The 20,025-nt window shown below is 32.3% G+C and overlaps 1 protein-coding gene across 1 annotated transcript in view; it reads left to right on the top strand.

The window, feature by feature from the left end:
- Positions 1–13,384, top strand: part of LOC121389238 (piezo-type mechanosensitive ion channel component 1-like) — a 112,627-nt gene extending 99,243 nt beyond the window's left edge. The window contains 3 exon segments of the mRNA XM_041520836.1: positions 1,232–1,476; positions 5,139–5,501; positions 8,506–13,384. Coding sequence (XP_041376770.1) covers positions 1,232–1,476; positions 5,139–5,452 — 559 coding nt within the window. The 3' untranslated portion in view covers positions 5,453–5,501; positions 8,506–13,384.
- The last annotated feature ends 6,641 nt before the right edge of the window (positions 13,385–20,025 follow it).

Genomic DNA, 20,025 nt, shown 5'->3' with positions numbered 1-20,025 from the left:
AGTAGACAATTATGCATTTCATTGAATTTGTTATCCAATTATTTTATCAGTTTCTACTTTGGCCAGTCATTCCTAAATCACACACATTTTGGTGATGTTTATTTCAAATAATATAGTAAACTAAATGTTATATGGTGCCAGAAATGGGATGTAGCACTATAGCAGTGAGTAAATGTGATGCCAAATATGGGATATAACACTATACAAGTGAGGAAATGTATACCATGGTGATAGCATAGCATTGTAGTCACTAACCTCTGTGTTTGTTTAGCAGACTGATCACTGTATGCTTGCATTAACTGTTGTGGGCTTGACTTCTGTTTACTGATTGGACAAAGCTTTATCTCCTGCTTACTGATTGGACAGTTCTCACCTTGAAATACTCACCTTGAAATACTGTATCATGCTGTGAGGTTTGCTTCTGCATTTTTGTTCTATGAACAACACAAATTTACTAAACATAAAATGTAAATATGTATATATAATATATATGTTTTAAGTAAGCTAATCAATATAAACCTCCTCATTACAGTATAAACCTCATTAGATTATTTCTGGCTTTTAAGTTAAAACAAACAAAACAATTCCAATTTTCACAAAATCATATTTTTATATTGATCTATTATTAACATGTAGATAGATAAAACTTTAATCGACTTGATTTATTTAAAACTAAAATCAAACAAATAACACTTTTAAAATAAAACTAATTTATTTGTTATGTTTGTTTAAATCATTAACAGACATGAAGCAATATTCATTGAATTGCTAAATTTGTCAGTAATGGTTACTAATATGTAACTATTGTTCGACTGAAAAATCTAGTATATAAAAAATAAAAGTAAAACATTCTCCAGCCAAAACCTTTATAATTATTTATAATTTGTTATTTAATGAAATGGAAACACTAGTTTGCTACTATTAATTTTTTTAAATTATTAAATACATTATTAAAACAAATGTATATTAGTTCCACTTTCTTAATGAATTTAGTTTTTTCAATAACTGCAATCTTCAGCAACATAAACCTATATGCGTCATTAAAAATAAAAAATAAAATATTCTCTAGCCAAAACCTTTATAACAATTTATAATTTGTTATTTAATGAAATAGAAACATTAGTGTGCTACCATTAATATTTTTTTTTTATATTAAATGCATTATTGAAACTGAAATGTGTGTTAAACTTTTCTTAATGAATTTTGTTTTTTCAATAACTGCAATTTTCAGCATCATAGGCCTGTACGTGTCATTCATCCTCCTGATTGGTCGAATCCTACGTCTATCAACAACCGGCCAGTACCTGACAATAATGTTTGTTCAGTTGCCAAACGTTGATCGTGTCTTGCGTCTTTGCTTAGACATCTATCTTGTACGAGAAATGAAGGAGTTTGCTCTTGAGGAAGACCTGTATGCCAAATTACTGTTCTTCTATCGATCACCCGAAACCATGATCAAGTGGACAAAGAAGAAAAACAATTAAACTACAAAGTTGGTGAGAGGAAAAAACAAACCAGGTAAAAAGTATCAGATGGAATAAGGAAAGACAGAATGGAAAGAAAAATAAATGCTATCAAGTGGGTAAGAAAATACAACAGTATGAAAATAAATGAGAAGAACTGAGAATGGAAAGACAGACGAAGAAGACAAGTTTTTTTAACAACCAGTTTTATAGGATTAAGCCAAACCTCGTTTTTCTGTTGTTTTTTAAAATACACCTGTACTCTATTTTTAATACATTGTGTTAATAAATACATGTACTTCAGATACAATTGTACTATGAAATATTATAAATGCACTGTTAAATACCGGTACATGTGTTATGGAATATTTTTCATACATTGTCTTAAGAAATATTTTCATACCTGTTAGTGTTTTGTAATACATTTCATTAAGAGATACCTGTAGTTAAAGCAATGTGACCTGATTTAAACTGTAGTATAATTGCTTGATTTTTGTCTAAATATTATTGTAATATCTGTGAAGGTTTCAGATTTCTTGCAGTTTTGAATATCACAGAATACAGTACCGGTAATGTTAAAATAGTAACTGACTATTTGTACAACAGGTCCTGAAATACAATACTCAATGTGTAAATACTTTATTTTTACATATATGAAATATTTTTACAATAACTTTTCCCATAAATTTTTATATCTAAAGTGTATTTTATAGCCTGTAAATGTTTTTTGGTAATATATTTTACAATTGTTTTTAACTTTCTAATCAGATTAAATCTTAAACATATATATGTAATTTCTGCGTATACAAATCAAAATGAAGTAACTTTATTAAAAATTCATAATGTTTTTTGAGTTAGGATAACACCAACTACTGGTATAAATTGTATTAAATATGTAATAGCAATGTGCTCAAATAAGAAATGTCCAAAGCCAGTTTTTTCTTCTTCTTAACATACAGGCTTTCAAATAATTAATTAAGCCACTCCCAGCAGCAAGTCCAATAATAATAATATAAAAAATTATAAAGCATTAATAAATTCTGTGTTGAATTTACTTGTGTTTACAAGAAAAAGATCTTGGTCACATACATGTACATGTATAAGAACTAGAGAACAAGTGATGTCTTGAAAGCCATTATCTGTTTGGTAATGCTTTTTGGTAATACTATTTGCAAACAATTTTTTTTTTAATTAGAACTCAGCAGTAACAGTTTTGTACTTTAATACTATTTAATACTCTGAATTTTACATTTTCATATTTTCATGAACTCATTAACATTTCTGTGTAGGTTTTTTTTATCAAATAGAAAAACAACAACATTTGTTTGTTATCTTTTTATTAATGCAAATGTATTGTTTCAGGGAAGTATGAATATTTTTGGATGGGTGGGCGGAGGTTGTCTTTCAGTTAAGACATTATATTTGTGTATGTTGTAGTAAACTACAAAACAAACACAAATAATTTGATGTATACATGTAAAGTGTAGTTTTGTTAATGGTGGCTATCACAAAATACCATTTAAAAAAAAATCATAATAGCTTGGTACATGTAATTTGTTTAACTCCAGTTGTTAGTTGAAGAAATGAAAGTTTATAAGAAAGAAAGAGTTGTTAACAATTTTTTTTTAAATAAAGAATAACAATTTATTGTTAAATATTTTGATAATACTACATAAGAGGTCATTAAATACAATTTGAAACAAATCTTAAGATAAATGGTATATAACGGTCGTTTGGTGTAGTATTCTGGTGTTTACATATCCACAAAAACTAGGTTGAAAAGAAATTTAAACATCTTTTATAGCTAAATCTTATTTACAATGCTTGTTATTGTAATAACTTATACATCACAGGGATGTCACTTGAATTTTAACTTGTATGTCACACAGCAATCAATTTTGGTCATACTTTTTTCATGCTATTGCCATGTAATATCATAAATAATGCATGGTGTTCTTACGAATAGGTGTGTAAGAAAACCATATATCAAATGTTTAAACACAATTGGCTGTATATTAGCTTTTACATTATTGCATCATTTATATCAGTAATAAAGGAAATAAGAGAAACAAAAGATATTGGTTGAGATTGCAAATTACCAATTTATTATTTATTAGTAAATGTTTATTTCACCTTAAAGATTAAGCCATTCATTTTTAAATGAATATACATGTGTATTAAAAAATATATTTTTAATAATATTGTATTCGAAAGAAAAAATTCACAATGATATGCACATTTGTACCAGCTAAATTTTGCCAGTATTTCGATTCATTATTGAACTAAATGTATAAAGATGACTGTCATTACATTTTTAATTCCTTGAATTGTGAATGTGTACATGTATATGTCGAGCTGTTGAATTTTGTATTGATGTGTTTGTTGTAAATGCTGTTTGTGTGATCATGCCATGATCTTGTCACAGGTATAAATGTTGCAACATGTTTCTCCTTCCAGGGTAAAATAATTGTATCCATAGATTTTATTTATAAATGCTTAAAACTGAATTATCAGTTATATGAAAATTGTGAAAGAAAATGGTGTGATGGTTTTTCATTGTATTTGTGCTAGATTTCCCCAAGTATCATGGTGCCTGATTGATGTATTATGGTTACAATTCAGAACACCCATTGGGCAGCACACAGGATAATATAAACATAAAAAACCACATATATAGAATTACAGATTTAAACTATATATATAAATATATACATAAAATAATATAAACATTAAATGTAGGTCATTTTGACCTATATTGTTCTTGGCTAGATCCAGATATTAACAATACTTTTAATAATTTATGTAGCCTTGTTTTTTGCTTATCAGTAATTTATAAAATCATGATTTTATTGACTTGAAAAATACTTTACATGAAATTTAGAATTTTTAACTCCAACTTAAACAAATATTAAATAATATTTTATGTGCAAAATAAAAATATTAATATTTCACTAATAAGATATATGTATTGAGAATTAATGTAAATTTTGATGGTGGGGATATATGTGTGTCTGACATGCTTTATGTTTGGTGTATTAATAGATGCCAAATATTAAAGTCTAGAAAGATTAGGGTAAAACTTATTGTATTTGTAAAAACAATTTTTAATTATTTGTATTTGTAGTTATTGCCTACTTGCCAAGTTTGATACAATTATTAAAATGTGGTGCAGGGTTTGGTGTCAATTAGTTTTTGTAATATGTGATTATTCATCAGTATTAGTGTTTTCTGTAGATAAGTGTAAAATCTTCGAGGAATGTTATAGAAAATATTTTTTTAGCATTTTTGTGCAAAACTATTTTCTTTTAAGTGTTATCTTTTGTTGTTTGGTTAGTTATACATTTAATGTGGGGGTTGGGGGTTTTGGGGTTGTTTTTTTATGAGGTGGGGGCATGCAGAATTGATTTTTTTTATATTGTTTTACAAAATAAAAGAATTCTTTTTACAAGTTTTTAGTTTTAAAAAGACAGCAAATGATGTAATATTGGTTTTATCATTATTATTATTATTATTACTATTTTTTTTTTTTTTTTAAGAAATGCTTGATGCAGATAAAAGTAGTCTGATTTGAATATATATATTTAAAATCATTGCTTAAAATTTTATTTGGGAAACATGTTTACCTAATATTTAACAGAAATATTTTTAAAAAAATTAAAGAAGAGAGCTGAATAGGACTACAGATCATGATTAATTATTTAGTGTCTTCATTACCACTGTTTTTTTGTTGCAGCATAATTGGTTTGTATATTTCACTGGTCATGGTAGCAGGACGATTTATCCGGGTCACTTTTTTCACTGGCTCTTCATACCGGATTATGTTTGAGGAACTTCCTGTGGTAGACAAAGTTCTACAACTTTGTCTCGACATCTACATGGTAAGGGAGAGTGGAGACTTGCGCTTGGAAGAGGATCTATTCTCCAGGCTCATCTTCTTGTATCGGTCGCCAGAGACTCTTTTCAAGTGGACTAAGCGCAAGCACAGATAGTGGGAAATAGACTGTGCTGAACTTTGTTTTGTAGAAAAATACAATGTATTTAAATACTTTTCCCATAAATTTTTATATCTAAAGTGTATTTTATAGCCTGTAAATGTTTTTTGGTAATATATTTTACAATTGTTTTTAACTTTCTAATCAGATTAAATCTTAAACATATATATGTAATTTCTGCGTATACAAATCAAAATGAAGTAACTTTATTAAAAATTCATAATGTTTTTTGAGTTAGGATAACACCAACTACTGGTATAAATTGTATTAAATATGTAATAGCAATGTGCTCAAATAAGAAATGTCCAAAGCCAGTTTTTTCTTCTTCTTAACATACAGGCTTTCAAATAATTAATTAAGCCACTCCCAGCAGCAAGTCCAATAATAATAATATAAAAAATTATAAAGCATTAATAAATTCTGTGTTGAATTTACTTGTGTTTACAAGAAAAAGATCTTGGTCACATACATGTACATGTATAAGAACTAGAGAACAAGTGATGTCTTGAAAGCCATTATCTGTTTGGTAATGCTTTTTGGTAATACTATTTGCAAACAATTTTTTTTTTAATTAGAACTCAGCAGTAACAGTTTTGTACTTTAATTTAGTTGAATAAAGATAAGAAAGAAAGAGTAACAATTTTTTTTAAATAAAGAATAACAATTTATTGTTAAATATTTTGATAATACTACATAAGAGGTCATTAAATACAATTTGAAACAAATCTTAAGATAAATGGTATATAACGGTCGTTTGGTGTAGTATTCTGGTGTTTACATATCCACAAAAACTAGGTTGAAAAGAAATTTAAACATCTTTTATAGCTAAATCTTATTTACAATGCTTGTTATTGTAATAACTTATACATCACAGGGATGTCACTTGAATTTTAACTTGTATGTCACACAGCAATCAATTTTGGTCATACTTTTTTCATGCTATTGCCATGTAATATCATAAATAATGCATGGTGTTCTTACGAATAGGTGTGTAAGAAAACCATATATCAAATGTTTAAACACAATTGGCTGTATATTAGCTTTTACATTATTGCATCATTTATATAAGTAATAAAGGAAATAAGAGAAACAAAAGATATTGGTTGAGATTGCAAATTACCAATTTATTATGTATTAGTAAATGTTTATTTCACCTTAAAGATTAAGCCATTCATTTTTAAATGAACATATTAAAAAATATATTTTTAATAATATTGTATTCGAAAGAAAAAATTCACAATGATATGCAAATTTTTCCAGTATTTTGATTCATTATTGAACTAAATATATAAAGATGACTGTCATTACATTTTTAATTCCTTGAATTGTGAATGTGTACATGTATAATTATGTTGAGATGTTGAATTTTGTATTCATGTGTTTGTTGTAAATGCTATTTGTGTGATCATGCCATGATCTTGTCACAGGTATAAATGTTGCAACATGTTTCTCCTTCCAGGGTAAAATAATTGTATCCATAGATTTTATTTATAAATGCTTAAAACAAGTATCAGTTATATGAAAATTGTGAAAGAAAATGGTGTGATGGTTTTTCATTGTATTTGTGCTAGATTTCCCCAAGTATCATGGTGCCTGATTGATGTATTATGGTTACAATTCAGAACACGCATTGGGCAGAATAATATAAACATAAAAAACCACATACCGGTATATAGAATTACAGATTTAAACTATATATATATAAATATATACATAAAATAATATAAACATTAAATGTAGGTCATTTTGACCTATATTGTTCTTGGCTAGTTGTAATAATCCAGATATTAACAATACCTTTAATGATTTATGTAGCCTTGTTTTTTTGCTTATCAGTAATTTATAAAATCATGATTTTATTGACTTGAAAAATACTTTACATGAAATTTAGAATTTTTAACTCCAACTTAAACAAATATTAAATAATATTTTATGTGCAAAATAAAAATATTAATATTTTACTAATAAGATATATGTATTGAAAATTAATGGAAATTTTGATGGTGAGGATATATGTGTGTCTGACATGCTTTATGTTTGGTGTATTAATAGATGCCAAATATTGAAGTCTAGAAAGATTAGGGTAAAACTTATTGTATTTGTAAAAACAATGTTTAATTATTTGTATTTGTAGTTATTGCCTACTTGCCAAGTTTGATATAATTATTAAAATGTGGTGCAGGGTTTGGTGTCAATTAGTTTTTGTAATATGTGATTATTCATCAGTATTAGTGTTTTCTGTAGATAAGTGTAAAATCTTCGAGGAATGTTATAGAAAATATTTTTTTTAGCATTTTTGTGCAAAACTATTTTCTTTTAAGTGTTATCTTTTGTTGTTTGGTTAGTTATACATTTAATGTGGGGGTTGGGGTTTTTGGGGTTGTTTTTTTATGAGGTGGGGGCATGCAGAATTGATTTTTTTTATATTGTTTTACAAAATAAAAGAAATCTTTTTACAAGTTTTTAGTTTTTAAAAGTTACAGCAAATGATGTAATATTGGTTTTATCATTATTATTATTATTATTACTATTTTTTTTTTTTTTAAAGAAATGCTTGATGCAGATAAAAGTAGTCTGATTTGAATATATATTTTTAAAATCATTGCTTAAAATTTTATTTGGGAAACATGTTTACCTAATATTTAACAGAAATATTTTTTTTTTAAAAAGAAGAAGAGCTGAATAGGACTACAGATCATGATTAATTATTTAGTGTCTTTCATTACCACTGTTTTTTTGTTGCAGCATAATTGGTTTGTATATTTCACTGGTCATGGTAGCAGGACGATTTATCCGGGTCACTTTTTTCACTGGCTCTTCATACCGGATTATGTTTGAGGAACTTCCTGTGGTAGACAAAGTTCTACAACTCTGTCTCGACATCTACATGGTAAGGGAGAGTGGAGACTTGCGCTTGGAAGAGGATCTATTCTCCAGGCTCATCTTCTTGTATCGGTCGCCAGAGACTCTTTTCAAGTGGACTAAGCGCAAGCACAGATAGTGGGAAATAGACTGTGCCGAACTTTGTTTTGTAGAAAAATGCAATGTATTTAAATAAATGATGATTACACGTTGATTTGTGTAGGAAATTTAGTTTTATAATCCCACCTAGATTGTTGGCATTTGTTAAAAAATGCAGCGCTTTATACAGGTAAATAAAACTGCATAGTCCTTTCTAGGTTAGTGTTCCACCATTTAAACTATGTATCTTATAACTGACATTGTTACATATTTGAAATCTGAATCAGAATTTAAATAAATATGAATCGGTGTTTAAAAGAAATATGAACCTGGATATGAATTGTTTTAATTAAAATTTAAATTGATATGAATAAGAATTTAAAGTATGGCTATTTAAGAATTGTTTCATTTACACTTGTTATGAAATGAGAAGAAATGAAAATTTAGTTTACATTGCTGTAATAATGTATAAACATTATCAGATAAAACTTACTGTTATACTGAAAGTATTATGTACATTTTGCTGAACAAAATGTATTTGATTTTTAAATTCATAAAACTCCTTTTTATTAGTTTAAAAAAAATTAAAAATTGTGAAATTTTAATTCTATTTTAATTAGTTAATTGTTATCAGGCCTGTTTTGTTTACTGTAATAACAAAATACCGTATCCGTTAGTACCTTGTTAGAAACTTATACGCACAAAGCCTAGTTTCAACATGTGAAAATTAAACCTGTAACATGTCTGGATAAAGTTATAATAGTGAAATTAAAGTCTGTGATTTTAAAATAGGATAATAGCATCTAAAAATAGACTAGAGTTGAGCTCGATTACCATTATTTCCCATTATTAAATAATGAAAAGTGAATTTCATGGTATTACAAACACCAGGAAGACCAGAAACACTTCAGTGGTATGAACATTAATATTCTAAACAATAAAATGAAAGTAACTTTTAATTTAAATTATAAAAATTGTAAAAAAAACAAAACCAAAAAACAAACATATCGTAGTGTTTAAAAACTAGGGTCTGCCACTTTTTAAATATTTTTTAGCATATACATGTAATTTTTTAGCTTAATATTGGCAATTATATAGCATACAATATTTAATAAATTTATTTATTGATCTAAATATTTATTTGAATCTTATTAAACCTATTTTCTCTCCAGTAAATTGTTTTGACACTGCTGAATTTTTAAATTTTAGAAACAAATTCTGTTAGATATTTCTATGAATTGCTTTACTATATTTAGGCTAAATTTACTGTTAAATGTTGACAATCTGTAACATTAGTAGCATTAAAATAGATGGATATTGAAATGTTTTATACTTATTAACTAAAATCAGAATGATAAACCTGTTTGTTGTACAAAATACATGTCAAGTTGTTCGAGAAATGTGAATATCAGTAATAGGCAGCTTAATTTTTGTAATTTCCACTTGATATTTATTAACAGGGTTGGATTGGTAAATATTCTTTATTGTGGCTGTAGTCTATGTGCTGTACTTTGTTAAGCAGTGATACTGAAATGTTTAGTTAATTATACTTACCGTAACTATAATGTGTGAAATTTAAGTGTTTTTTTCAACTGTTTGAATATAAAACAAAAATCTTCTACAATCTCACGTTTTGTCTGCATTAATAACATATAGTAGGCCATGTGATTAGTGGTTCAGAAAAATAATGCTTTAATTAATTAATTGAACAATGTTTACAATAAAATAAATTCATTATTTTATTTTATTTTTTTCTAATTTACATTGTAGATTTACTTTAATTTGAATAAGTGTAATATATTGTGCAGCACACAAGCTACAACCTCTACTCACTGTAAAAAAAATCATCATCATTTTCATATACATGTATTTTATGTGTCATATCATCCAAAGTAAATTCATGCTATTTTTCTAAATCCTTTTTTTCTTTCTTTTTTTTTTTTGGCTTGTAATAATATGCTAGTCATATATACATATATATATGTTGTGAATGTAAATGTGTAAGCTTTATATTTAAAGCTATATGTATATCTGTGTAATAAACTCAGTTTTAGTGCATTTTATCTGGTTAGACCAAGTACGGTAAATGTGCCTGCAATTTAAGAGGCAAGTTTCAGATTTTAAAAAGACATCACAATCAAAACCAACATATTTAATAATTATTGAAGTATTTTGCTGTATTTTTGTGGGAGGGGGGTCTACTTCTTTTTCTTTTTGTGACATAAAAAGCAATCGTTGATAGGACAGGTCCAATGTTTATTGGGATGAGGAGGCAACTTGCAATACACCACAAGTGCTTTTCATTTGTGCAATAACATTGTCAATAGCTATACTACTCTCATTAGTGTATAATAAAACCATCATGTATTATCCATGTCATTGTCTAGTTCGTTTATGTAGTATTACTGTATCATTAGGGCTAATGTTATGGATTTGACAACTGAAACTGCAGTAAATGTTTTATAGAAGTTATATAATGAATTTTGCTTTTGATTATACTTTTTAAAATTATTATTTAGATCAAGTTAAGCTTTTGTGCAGAGTTACTGTTTTGAACACGGATAAAGGTGGTTTTGTCATTCAGATTCGAATTGTTTATTTTACAGCCTGTTGCAAATGTATACCATATCTTGTACATCAATTTACAACATTAATCACATATCCATGGCAATGTTGTTCTTTTAGTTTTATATACTGAACTAAATAAGAACTTGACACCTTTTTAAATACAGTTCTAACAAGTAATTGAGGGGATGATTGTATATTGTACTTTTAAACATTTTAAAGGATGGTGACTGAAAATGTCACGGGAAGAATCAAAATTACATTTCCATGTATGATATTATTGAATGGTTTGTAGATCTACCCTTCTCTTGAATCATTGTAAACATTTTGAGGTGGCAATTATTTTTTGTTTAAATTACAAGTACCGGTAGAACTAGATGTCATAAGTAGGTTTTTTCTACACATGAAATTGCATGAGAGGTCCCTGACTGACCTTGGACAATCAAATACCACAATTGTATTGTCTACTGCATCCAAATACTGGCAACCTCTTGTTCCAGACTGTTCAGTTTCTTACTTGGTTCACTATATATGTACTAGTTTGCTTTGTCTAGTATTTACTTTCAGGTGAATTTGTGAGCATTCATATCTTGTACAAAGATAAATAGCTTATGTGAGATGTAATGAGTCATAGTCATACCCTAAAGACTATCTCAGGTCAGCCTTGCGATTACACAGATCAGTCACCATCTGTAACAAGACTAGTCAACGATCCAGTGTGATCCGATTGCTCTTGTGATGGTGTTAAAACTATCGGTATCAGTCGGTGTTAAACAAAAAAATCATTTGTCAAGATTGCAACATTTTGAACTTATGTAAAGCCACAAAACAGGTCTGTTTGCAAATTTTACAAGTTGCACAATCTTCATTCGATTTCCTCCATTTGTGACCTGAGTGGGATTTTTTTTTGGTTTTTGGTTTGTGGGGGTGGTGGGTGTGATCTCAATCTTTTGGATATGTGTAATCTCAAGGTCAAACTGAGCTGGTGTTTAGTGGATAGAACTACTTAGATTTGTCCTGTTCCAATCAGTTACCCACAACTGATACATCAAAGAGCAAAAATATGCCTACATTGACTATGGGAAAAAGGCCCCTAAGAGATTCCTAACTGCTAAATATTAACTATAGCATATGCGACTGAAGCAGATTTCGTCTGCGACTTTTAGACCAAGTGCCACAATTACCATATGTTAGATAGTTAATAGCCATAGTTTAAAATGTGATGGGATGTCATTAAGCAAACATTTATTTTCCGTTTCACTGATCTTAAAAGTGATGCTACTCAATATGGATATCTCTCATAGGAGAATAGCATTACAATTTCAATGGTTGCTGTGCAATCGGTTATTCTTGAGGCTATTCTAATATTGTGGTGTTGCCGTCATAAGCTGGGTTGGAGCTTAGCTCAGTCAGTAGAGAACTATCCTGAGGTGTTCGGGTTGTAGGATAGAATCTCTTTGGAGGACCCATTGGGTTTCCATGACCCATAACTGTTGTATCAAAGGTCATGATATGTACTGTTCTATCTGTGGGAAAGTGCATATAATAGATCTCTTGCTGCTAATGGAAAATATGTAGTGGGTTTCCTCTGAGATTACATGTATATGTCAGAATTATTAAATGTTTGACATTCACAAATGAGTGTAGTGGTGTCATTAAAACAAACTTTAACCACTATGCCTCTCAAATAAAAACAGCAAGAAGACTGAAACGTTTCTTCAGATGCAGTTTTAAGCATCCAAATGTACAGGAGGAGTTTGATGCTGCCTTTACTCAAGAATCTTTGTTCTACATTCCACCAGTAGTTCCACTGAAAATCAGTTTTCTGTATCCTTATTGGCATCCTTAAAACAGGATGGCATGTAGCTCAATGGTGGGGCACTTGCTTGAGGTTTGATTGGTTGTAGGACGGCTTGTCCTCAATGTATTCAATCTTTTCCCTGTCTCAAACAGTGCCCACATCTGGTATATCAAAGGCTGTACTTCCTATATATAGGAAAATGCATATAACAGATCCCTTGCTTTTTTTTTCCTTTTGGAGTAGCCTATCTGATGGTTGAGGGTTTCCTGTCTCATTCTGAACAAGTATCAAAATAACCATGTTGGACACCAGATAGCAATATTTCAAACTGTGCTGAGGTGTTAAACACATAAACCTTTCTTTCCTTTCCCTTTAAAACACTTTTAGTTTTTGTCATTTTTGTACAGAGATGAATCACAAATATTGGGGTATGACTTGCTTTGTTTGAAGGTCTAGTAAACTTGGGTTTAGAAAACTGCAGTATTCTTGTCTTGTAGCTATGATTGAAGTAATGTTTTGTCCGTTTTCATTGTTTAATGTGCTTGGTGCTGTAGAACAGTAGATGTTAGAAGCTGTAGAGGGTAATAAAATGTTTTCATATACAAAGAGTTTGTGTTGTTCATCTTATTTTGTTTTTCCAGCTTGGCATCAGATATTACAATCAGAGTATGATCATAAATTTGGTTGATATCTAGTTCAGTTAGGTTTAATTTATTGGATTTTACGAAACAAAGATGTGAATAACAAACTGTTTCACCAAAGGCCATGTTATTTCTATACTATCTGTGACTGTTCAAAAGTCCATTTAAAAAGTAGTCCCTGTGACGACAGTGAGTTATCTCTTGCACACTCTTTGACATCTGGCTTGGGCTGGAAAATTGAACACCCTCAGTTGATAAATTCTCTGGGGTTTTACCATGTGTAAAAAATAAATAAGAAGACTGTTTGGTTACAGCATTTCTGGAAGTAGAGAATATTTTTAAAATTGGTTTAATTTTAACTTTTTGGGGGACTGCTCCTCATCAAGGCCCGGAGGATTTACAATTTGGTTTCGCCGTGGCATGTATTCAGCCTTGATACATGTAGTCAAGAAATCGTGCCACAAAATGCTTAAATTTCATTGGATGCGATGAGATCTGATTGCAACGAATCGCAACTCTCCTTATAGATTCCCTTGTTATTGTAAACAAAGATGGCAGCGTCAGCGTCCGGCGGTTAATTTTTGATATTGCTTTCAAGATTGTCACATGTTACCGATGCTGTGATTGGTCAGCGATGTCATCGTGTAAGGGACATAATCGGTGTTGACAAATTTTCTTCCAGTAGAGGGCGCTAGTAGTGGATATCGGTAATCTTGACTACATGTATCAAGGTAGCCCGAGTACTCTGACTGTAAGAGAGCTAGACGGACATTTGGACATAAACACGCTCTCATTAGTCAGAGACCAACCTATGTCTTTTTTTGGCAATTCCTGACTACCAAACGGTAGGCAACGAGTCCCGCTCTAATACCACAACAATCCTATGTTTGACGTCAAATACCTTTACATCAATCATTTTCGAGTTAAGTTAATCACTAATACACTTACTACAGAAAGAAACCCGACAGCACCCACATTCAGCTACGCTTCGTGACACTCCGTCACAACAATTGCAAAGCTCGGCGATCTATTTCGAGACGTAGACCACGTGATCGCGCACTGGGCGATTCCGCCTTGTGCAGCAGTTACAGGGGCCGTCTCATATCAAGCGAAGTTACAACATGGAAGAGTTGGCTAATGCCGTTTTGGATGAATTTGGATTTCATTACGTCATTAAACCAAAACAATTACACATTATTGATTCCATTTTGAATTTGAAGGATACATTTGGGGTGTTATCGACAGGATACGGCAAAAGTATGTGCTACGTACTGCCTCCTCTTATGAGATGACCCCTGTAAGTGTCACGAAGCGTAGCTGAATGTGGGTGCTGTCGGGTTTCTTTCTGTAGTAAGTGTATTAGTGATTAATATGTGGATTTTTTTGTATCACTTAACTCGAAAATGATTGATGTAAAGGTATTTGACGTCAAACATAGGATTGTTGTGGTATTAGAGCGGGACTCGTTGCCTACCGTTTGGTAGTCAGGAATTGCCAAAAAAAGACATAGGTTGGTCTCTGACTGTAATGAGAGCGTGTTTATGTCCAAATGTCCGTCTAGCTCTCTTACAGTCAGAGTACTCGGGCTAGTATCAAGGCTGAATACGAGGAACGAATATTAGCCTTGATTTATGAAGATGGCCCCCTACAAAAATAAAGAGCCCGTATGACCTGTTAGATCGCCAGTCTAGAATCGCTAAAATCGCTGCACACGTGTCTTGTATTTTCCCCATAAGACTATTCAGTAATGTTGCCCGCCCCCACAGTGTGAGAGCCGTCCACCCCATTGATTGCTTGATTGATTGATTGATTGATTGGGGGAAAAAATGTTTACTGTACAAAGAAAAGAATCGGCACAAGTTTGACATGAGGACCTTTATAAAACCATGCCACGGCCAGTGGTCTGTTTCGCATGTGCCATTGCACGTGCTTTTCGCATACTCGACTACTCGACTGCTCGACTTTGGGAGAGAGGGGGTAGGGGTCCTCTATTTGGTTTTGTCAACGAAGTGAAAATCTCTTATTCGGCTTAATTATAATTCGCATTTAAACAGTCTGTACCACTATAGGGTGGATTATGTTTTTTTCAGTGGAATTTTTGTTTTACACAATCGCATTCTGATGGCCTCAGACCACAATTAATTTCGCTATATGTTTCTATATAGCCTTAGTGGCTATAACATTTTTATTAATATCAGCAGGCCCGTGAATTTTTGTATGTACCTTTGCCTGCCTGGGGGACACATACCCTGAAAAGGACAACCCCTGTTGTCCAGCTCTTTCTCCCAGCATATTGGTTTAAACAAACACACCCTCTAAATCAGGCCGGAGTACTCCCATTTTACACAAAAAGGACTACTTTTGCATGGGCCGGAATTACCACAAACAAGTCTTCAATGTCAACAAGATACACATGTTTACAAACTACATGATCTCGCCTGTCACTTCAGTCAAATAGTTGCCACTTCATAGCTGTCTGCCATGAAATAATCACAGTCAAACAGCAGACTACTTGCGCGGTCAAATTTCCGGATGGACAACCAAATGGGAAGATAACTGTAATCTGAGGCCTGATGCAGGAGAGTCAGTCGGCCACTGATCTGTGTATTCACACGGTCAATGTGAGCTAGCCCTTGCCTTTAGACCGTCGTTGAAAATAATTCTGTATTCAGGAGTAGATCCAGGAATTATTTTGCGGGGGGGGGGGGGGGGGGAGAGAGAGACTAACCAGAAAAGGGCAAATGGAACAACACGTCAAAAATAATAATTAATAATCCACTTTTGTGACTGTTTAGTGTGTCACTATATTAATATAATTCATCATTATTAACAAGGGGGTCTAACCGTCCTGCTTCAAAATTATTTGCTTAATTCTAATATTTAAACAGGGGCGGATTATATCCGGCTAAAAAAAAAAACCCACCACCACCACGTAGATAACCTGTAAAATTTATAATTTCGGACCCCCCCCCCCCCCCCACACACACACACACACACCTAAAGCATAATCCGCACCTGTATTATGATAAATACTAAACAGTCCCAAAGTTGATATTTTGCTGTCATTTCTTTCTATTTTCAAGCCTTTGTTCCTTTCACAAAGAAAATGTGACTTTTAAAAGTCATCAATATATTAAAAATAATAATAATTAATTATTATTATTATTATTATTATCATTATTGATATAGGCTATACGATAATAAATGAAAACAATTATTTATTATTAGTAATAATAATATTAATTATTATCATTATATACTAGAATGCCAGAAATCAAATATAATTCAACTTGTTGAAAGTACACAACGAAAATAATAATGATCGGGCACCTTTACTTTTGACACACGCCCCGTATATCTGACGTCATGGGACGCCATCGTTGATTTTCAATCGATTTTAGAAATTGCTAATTAGGGGCGTAATCAGGGGGGTGGGAACCCTATGGAGTTGCAAATGATCATAAAATATGTCCGACAGGATCCACGAACGTGCTGAAAGTGCTAACATGTTGGAAATAGTGTTTTTGAAGGCGTAAGCCTCTATTTTTTCTAAAGTGATCCGGAACTGGACAAAGTGATCCGCAACTGGCTAAGTACGCCAGCTCGAACAACACTGTTTTTGGTGCCAAATATTTACCTAAATTTACATTTTATATCACTGTTTATTTATATGGTTGATTATCTTTATTACCAAGAATTTTTTTCAAAGTCATACGCGCGCATGTTGACAGAATTCACAATTTTGTTTGAAGTGATCCGTAACTGGCGCATCACCTGTAGGCCTATAGGCCTACTGACACACAATGAAAACGTAAAGCAGATATTTTGTTGTGATTAATGAAAAATATATTTATTGGACTTAAAATAACAATTTATGAGAAGAAGCCATTGATTGGTACTTTTGTCTGGGGTTTTTCTTGTTACATATATCATAGCAGAAACACACAAAATGGTGTGAAATGCGTTCACTACATGCTCAATCATGCTGCATGCAATGCACGTGAAATGCCAGTATATGGACACATAAAAGTCACGTAATGGTGTCATATTCCTCATCACATTAAGAATGCCATGACTCAGAAAAGAACAAAGGGAGCGAACGTTGGGCATGGTTCGGGGGTGGGGGGGGGGGGGGGGGTGTGTGTGTGGACTTCGCAAAGCCAAGTTGCTAGGACCTTCAGAGTCCATCCATCAACTATTGGATGACTTGTTGAACGTCATCAACAGACCGGGAGTGTCCGTGATCGACCACGACCTGGTCAACGTCCCGTTACGTCCCTACGCCAAGATCGGCAGATTCGACGACACCACCTCCGTGACCGGTTCAGAACTGCGACGATGACAGCAAGCAACACGATAGGACGTCATGGAAGGCCTATCCATCCGATGACGGTCAGCCCTCGACTCAGAACAGCTGGACTCAGATGCAGATGCCCGTACAACGGTAACATCATGACACCGCGACATCGTGCTGCGAGACTACAGTTTGCTCTCCAGAATGGTAATCATCCACCAGCCTTTTACCAGCCATTAGTGTCATATTACATTATCCATCAATTCATTAATAGTTTGCCGTTATTTGCAATGAAAAGTTGTTTTTGCGTTTTCATTGTGTGTTAGTATATATTACACTAGTTTAACATGAAACTAAACCACAGATTGCAGTTCGCACAATTTGTTTAATATTTATTATTTAACATTTTCTTCTTCTTCTTAAAGAGAGGGTCTTCACATATTAACCCCCATGCAGTTTAGTACCGGTAAATATATTTATTCGAAAATGTATCTTTCTGTGGCATCCATCTCCAAATCCTCGAAACTTTTACAGTCAACTGAGCAATTAAGGATTACCATTTGATGGGTGGTGTCAAACTGAATCCCAAGTCTTGCAAGTCTGAATTACTCCTTAGCAGCAATATGTCACCAAACACAAAAAACAATTAATATTGTATTAAATGAAACTGTTGCAAGTGTTTCATTTATCAGCAGCAATTTCACCCCGTCCCAGTTTTTCTTTCACATATCATTTGAAACTGTTCTATCATTCTGTTCTCAATATCAAGATGCAATGTAATTTGTTTAATAGTTATATATATATATATATATATATTACAAGGGCTGATTAAGGAGTTTTAAAAGCGTTGGGTTCCATAATTATGAAAAGGGCAACTGAAGGGAGCGACATATCTGGGGGGTGGGGGGTGGGGGTCTGTGGCTATGCCTCCTCAGGAAATGTTTCAAATATATATGCCTAGAGCCGCCTTTTCGAGGCAATATAGTGTTATTTTGCTACTGTTCTGTTTGGAACTCCTTGTGTGATAATTTCTTATGTTTATCAAGTATAAAAGATGATTTAAAATTTGCCCGATTCTGAATAACGACATTTATTCCTATTAGTAATACTACCAAACACTTAGGCCTACATATAGGGTTGCAAATGATCCATTAAGCATTTTTACATGGATTACAGCTAATTTTGAGGGTAGAATGATGGAAATACATGTGAAAAGTTTCTCATATTAGCACATTTTGGCCGAATATCTCCATCACTTTTAGCCCGATTTTGAGTTTCTGTTCCAGCATTTTTGAGGTACTTGCACCATCCGCTCCTGTCGCCGTCTCCCAAGCTTATGTTTAACTGGAACGCAATAAGTTAGAACCTCAATTCCATTGCTTGTGACACCGCTACTGGCGGGGACGGTGTGGTCATATTTGGGGACGGTGTGGTCATATTTGCAGTTATAAGCAAGAAGAAAAACGTTTTTGCAACCCTAACCTGATAAACAGTGGTAGAAATAATAAAACATTTTTTAGGGCAAAGTGATTTCGGCCTTGGGTTTGAAGAAATGTTTGGGACCACCAAGACAACTGGTCAGCGCGCTGTATTGCAACTTTATCCAGATGTCTTAAATGTTATATACTGACCTAACATAGCGTCCATTACATATATTTACTGGATATTAAACGAGTTTTCATTTGATTTTGTATGTTTATTTTCCTAGTGAAGTAATTTTCATTTTTCACGAGTGACATAAACATTACACTAAATGTTAGCGAGTTTAATAATCTTAATTTATATCACTCAACTTGTCTGCTTGATGTCCCTGTAAGGTTCTAGTGCCCCATTCGATAAAAAGAAAGAAATGTTTTATTTAACGACGCACTCAACACATTTTATTTACAGTTATATGGCATCAGACATATGGTTAAGGACCACACAGATTTTCATGGGAAACCCGCTGTCACCACTACATAGGCTACTCTTTCCGATTAGCAGCAAGGGATCTTTTATTTGCGCTACCCACAGGGAGGATAGCACAAACCATGGCCTTGGTTGAACCAGTTATGGATCACTGGTCGGTGCACGTGGTTTACACCTACCCATTGAGCCTTGCGGAACACTAACTCAGGGTTTGGAGTCGGTATCTGGATTAAAAATCCCATGCCTCGACTGGGATCCGAACCCAGTACCTACCAGCCTGTAGACCGATGGCCTAACCACGACGCCACCAAAGCCGGTCCCATTCGATCACATCACAAAGTGTTATGTCCCACAAGTTTGGCATTGTACTCCGGTCAGGCCATACATATTTTATATATCA

Source organism: Gigantopelta aegis, chromosome 14 (assembly GCF_016097555.1).
Source record: "Gigantopelta aegis isolate Gae_Host chromosome 14, Gae_host_genome, whole genome shotgun sequence".
Taxonomy (NCBI): domain Eukaryota; kingdom Metazoa; phylum Mollusca; class Gastropoda; order Neomphalida; family Peltospiridae; genus Gigantopelta; species Gigantopelta aegis.
Note: the sequence above shows the minus strand (reverse complement) of the source record. Positions and strands in the feature narration are given on the sequence as shown.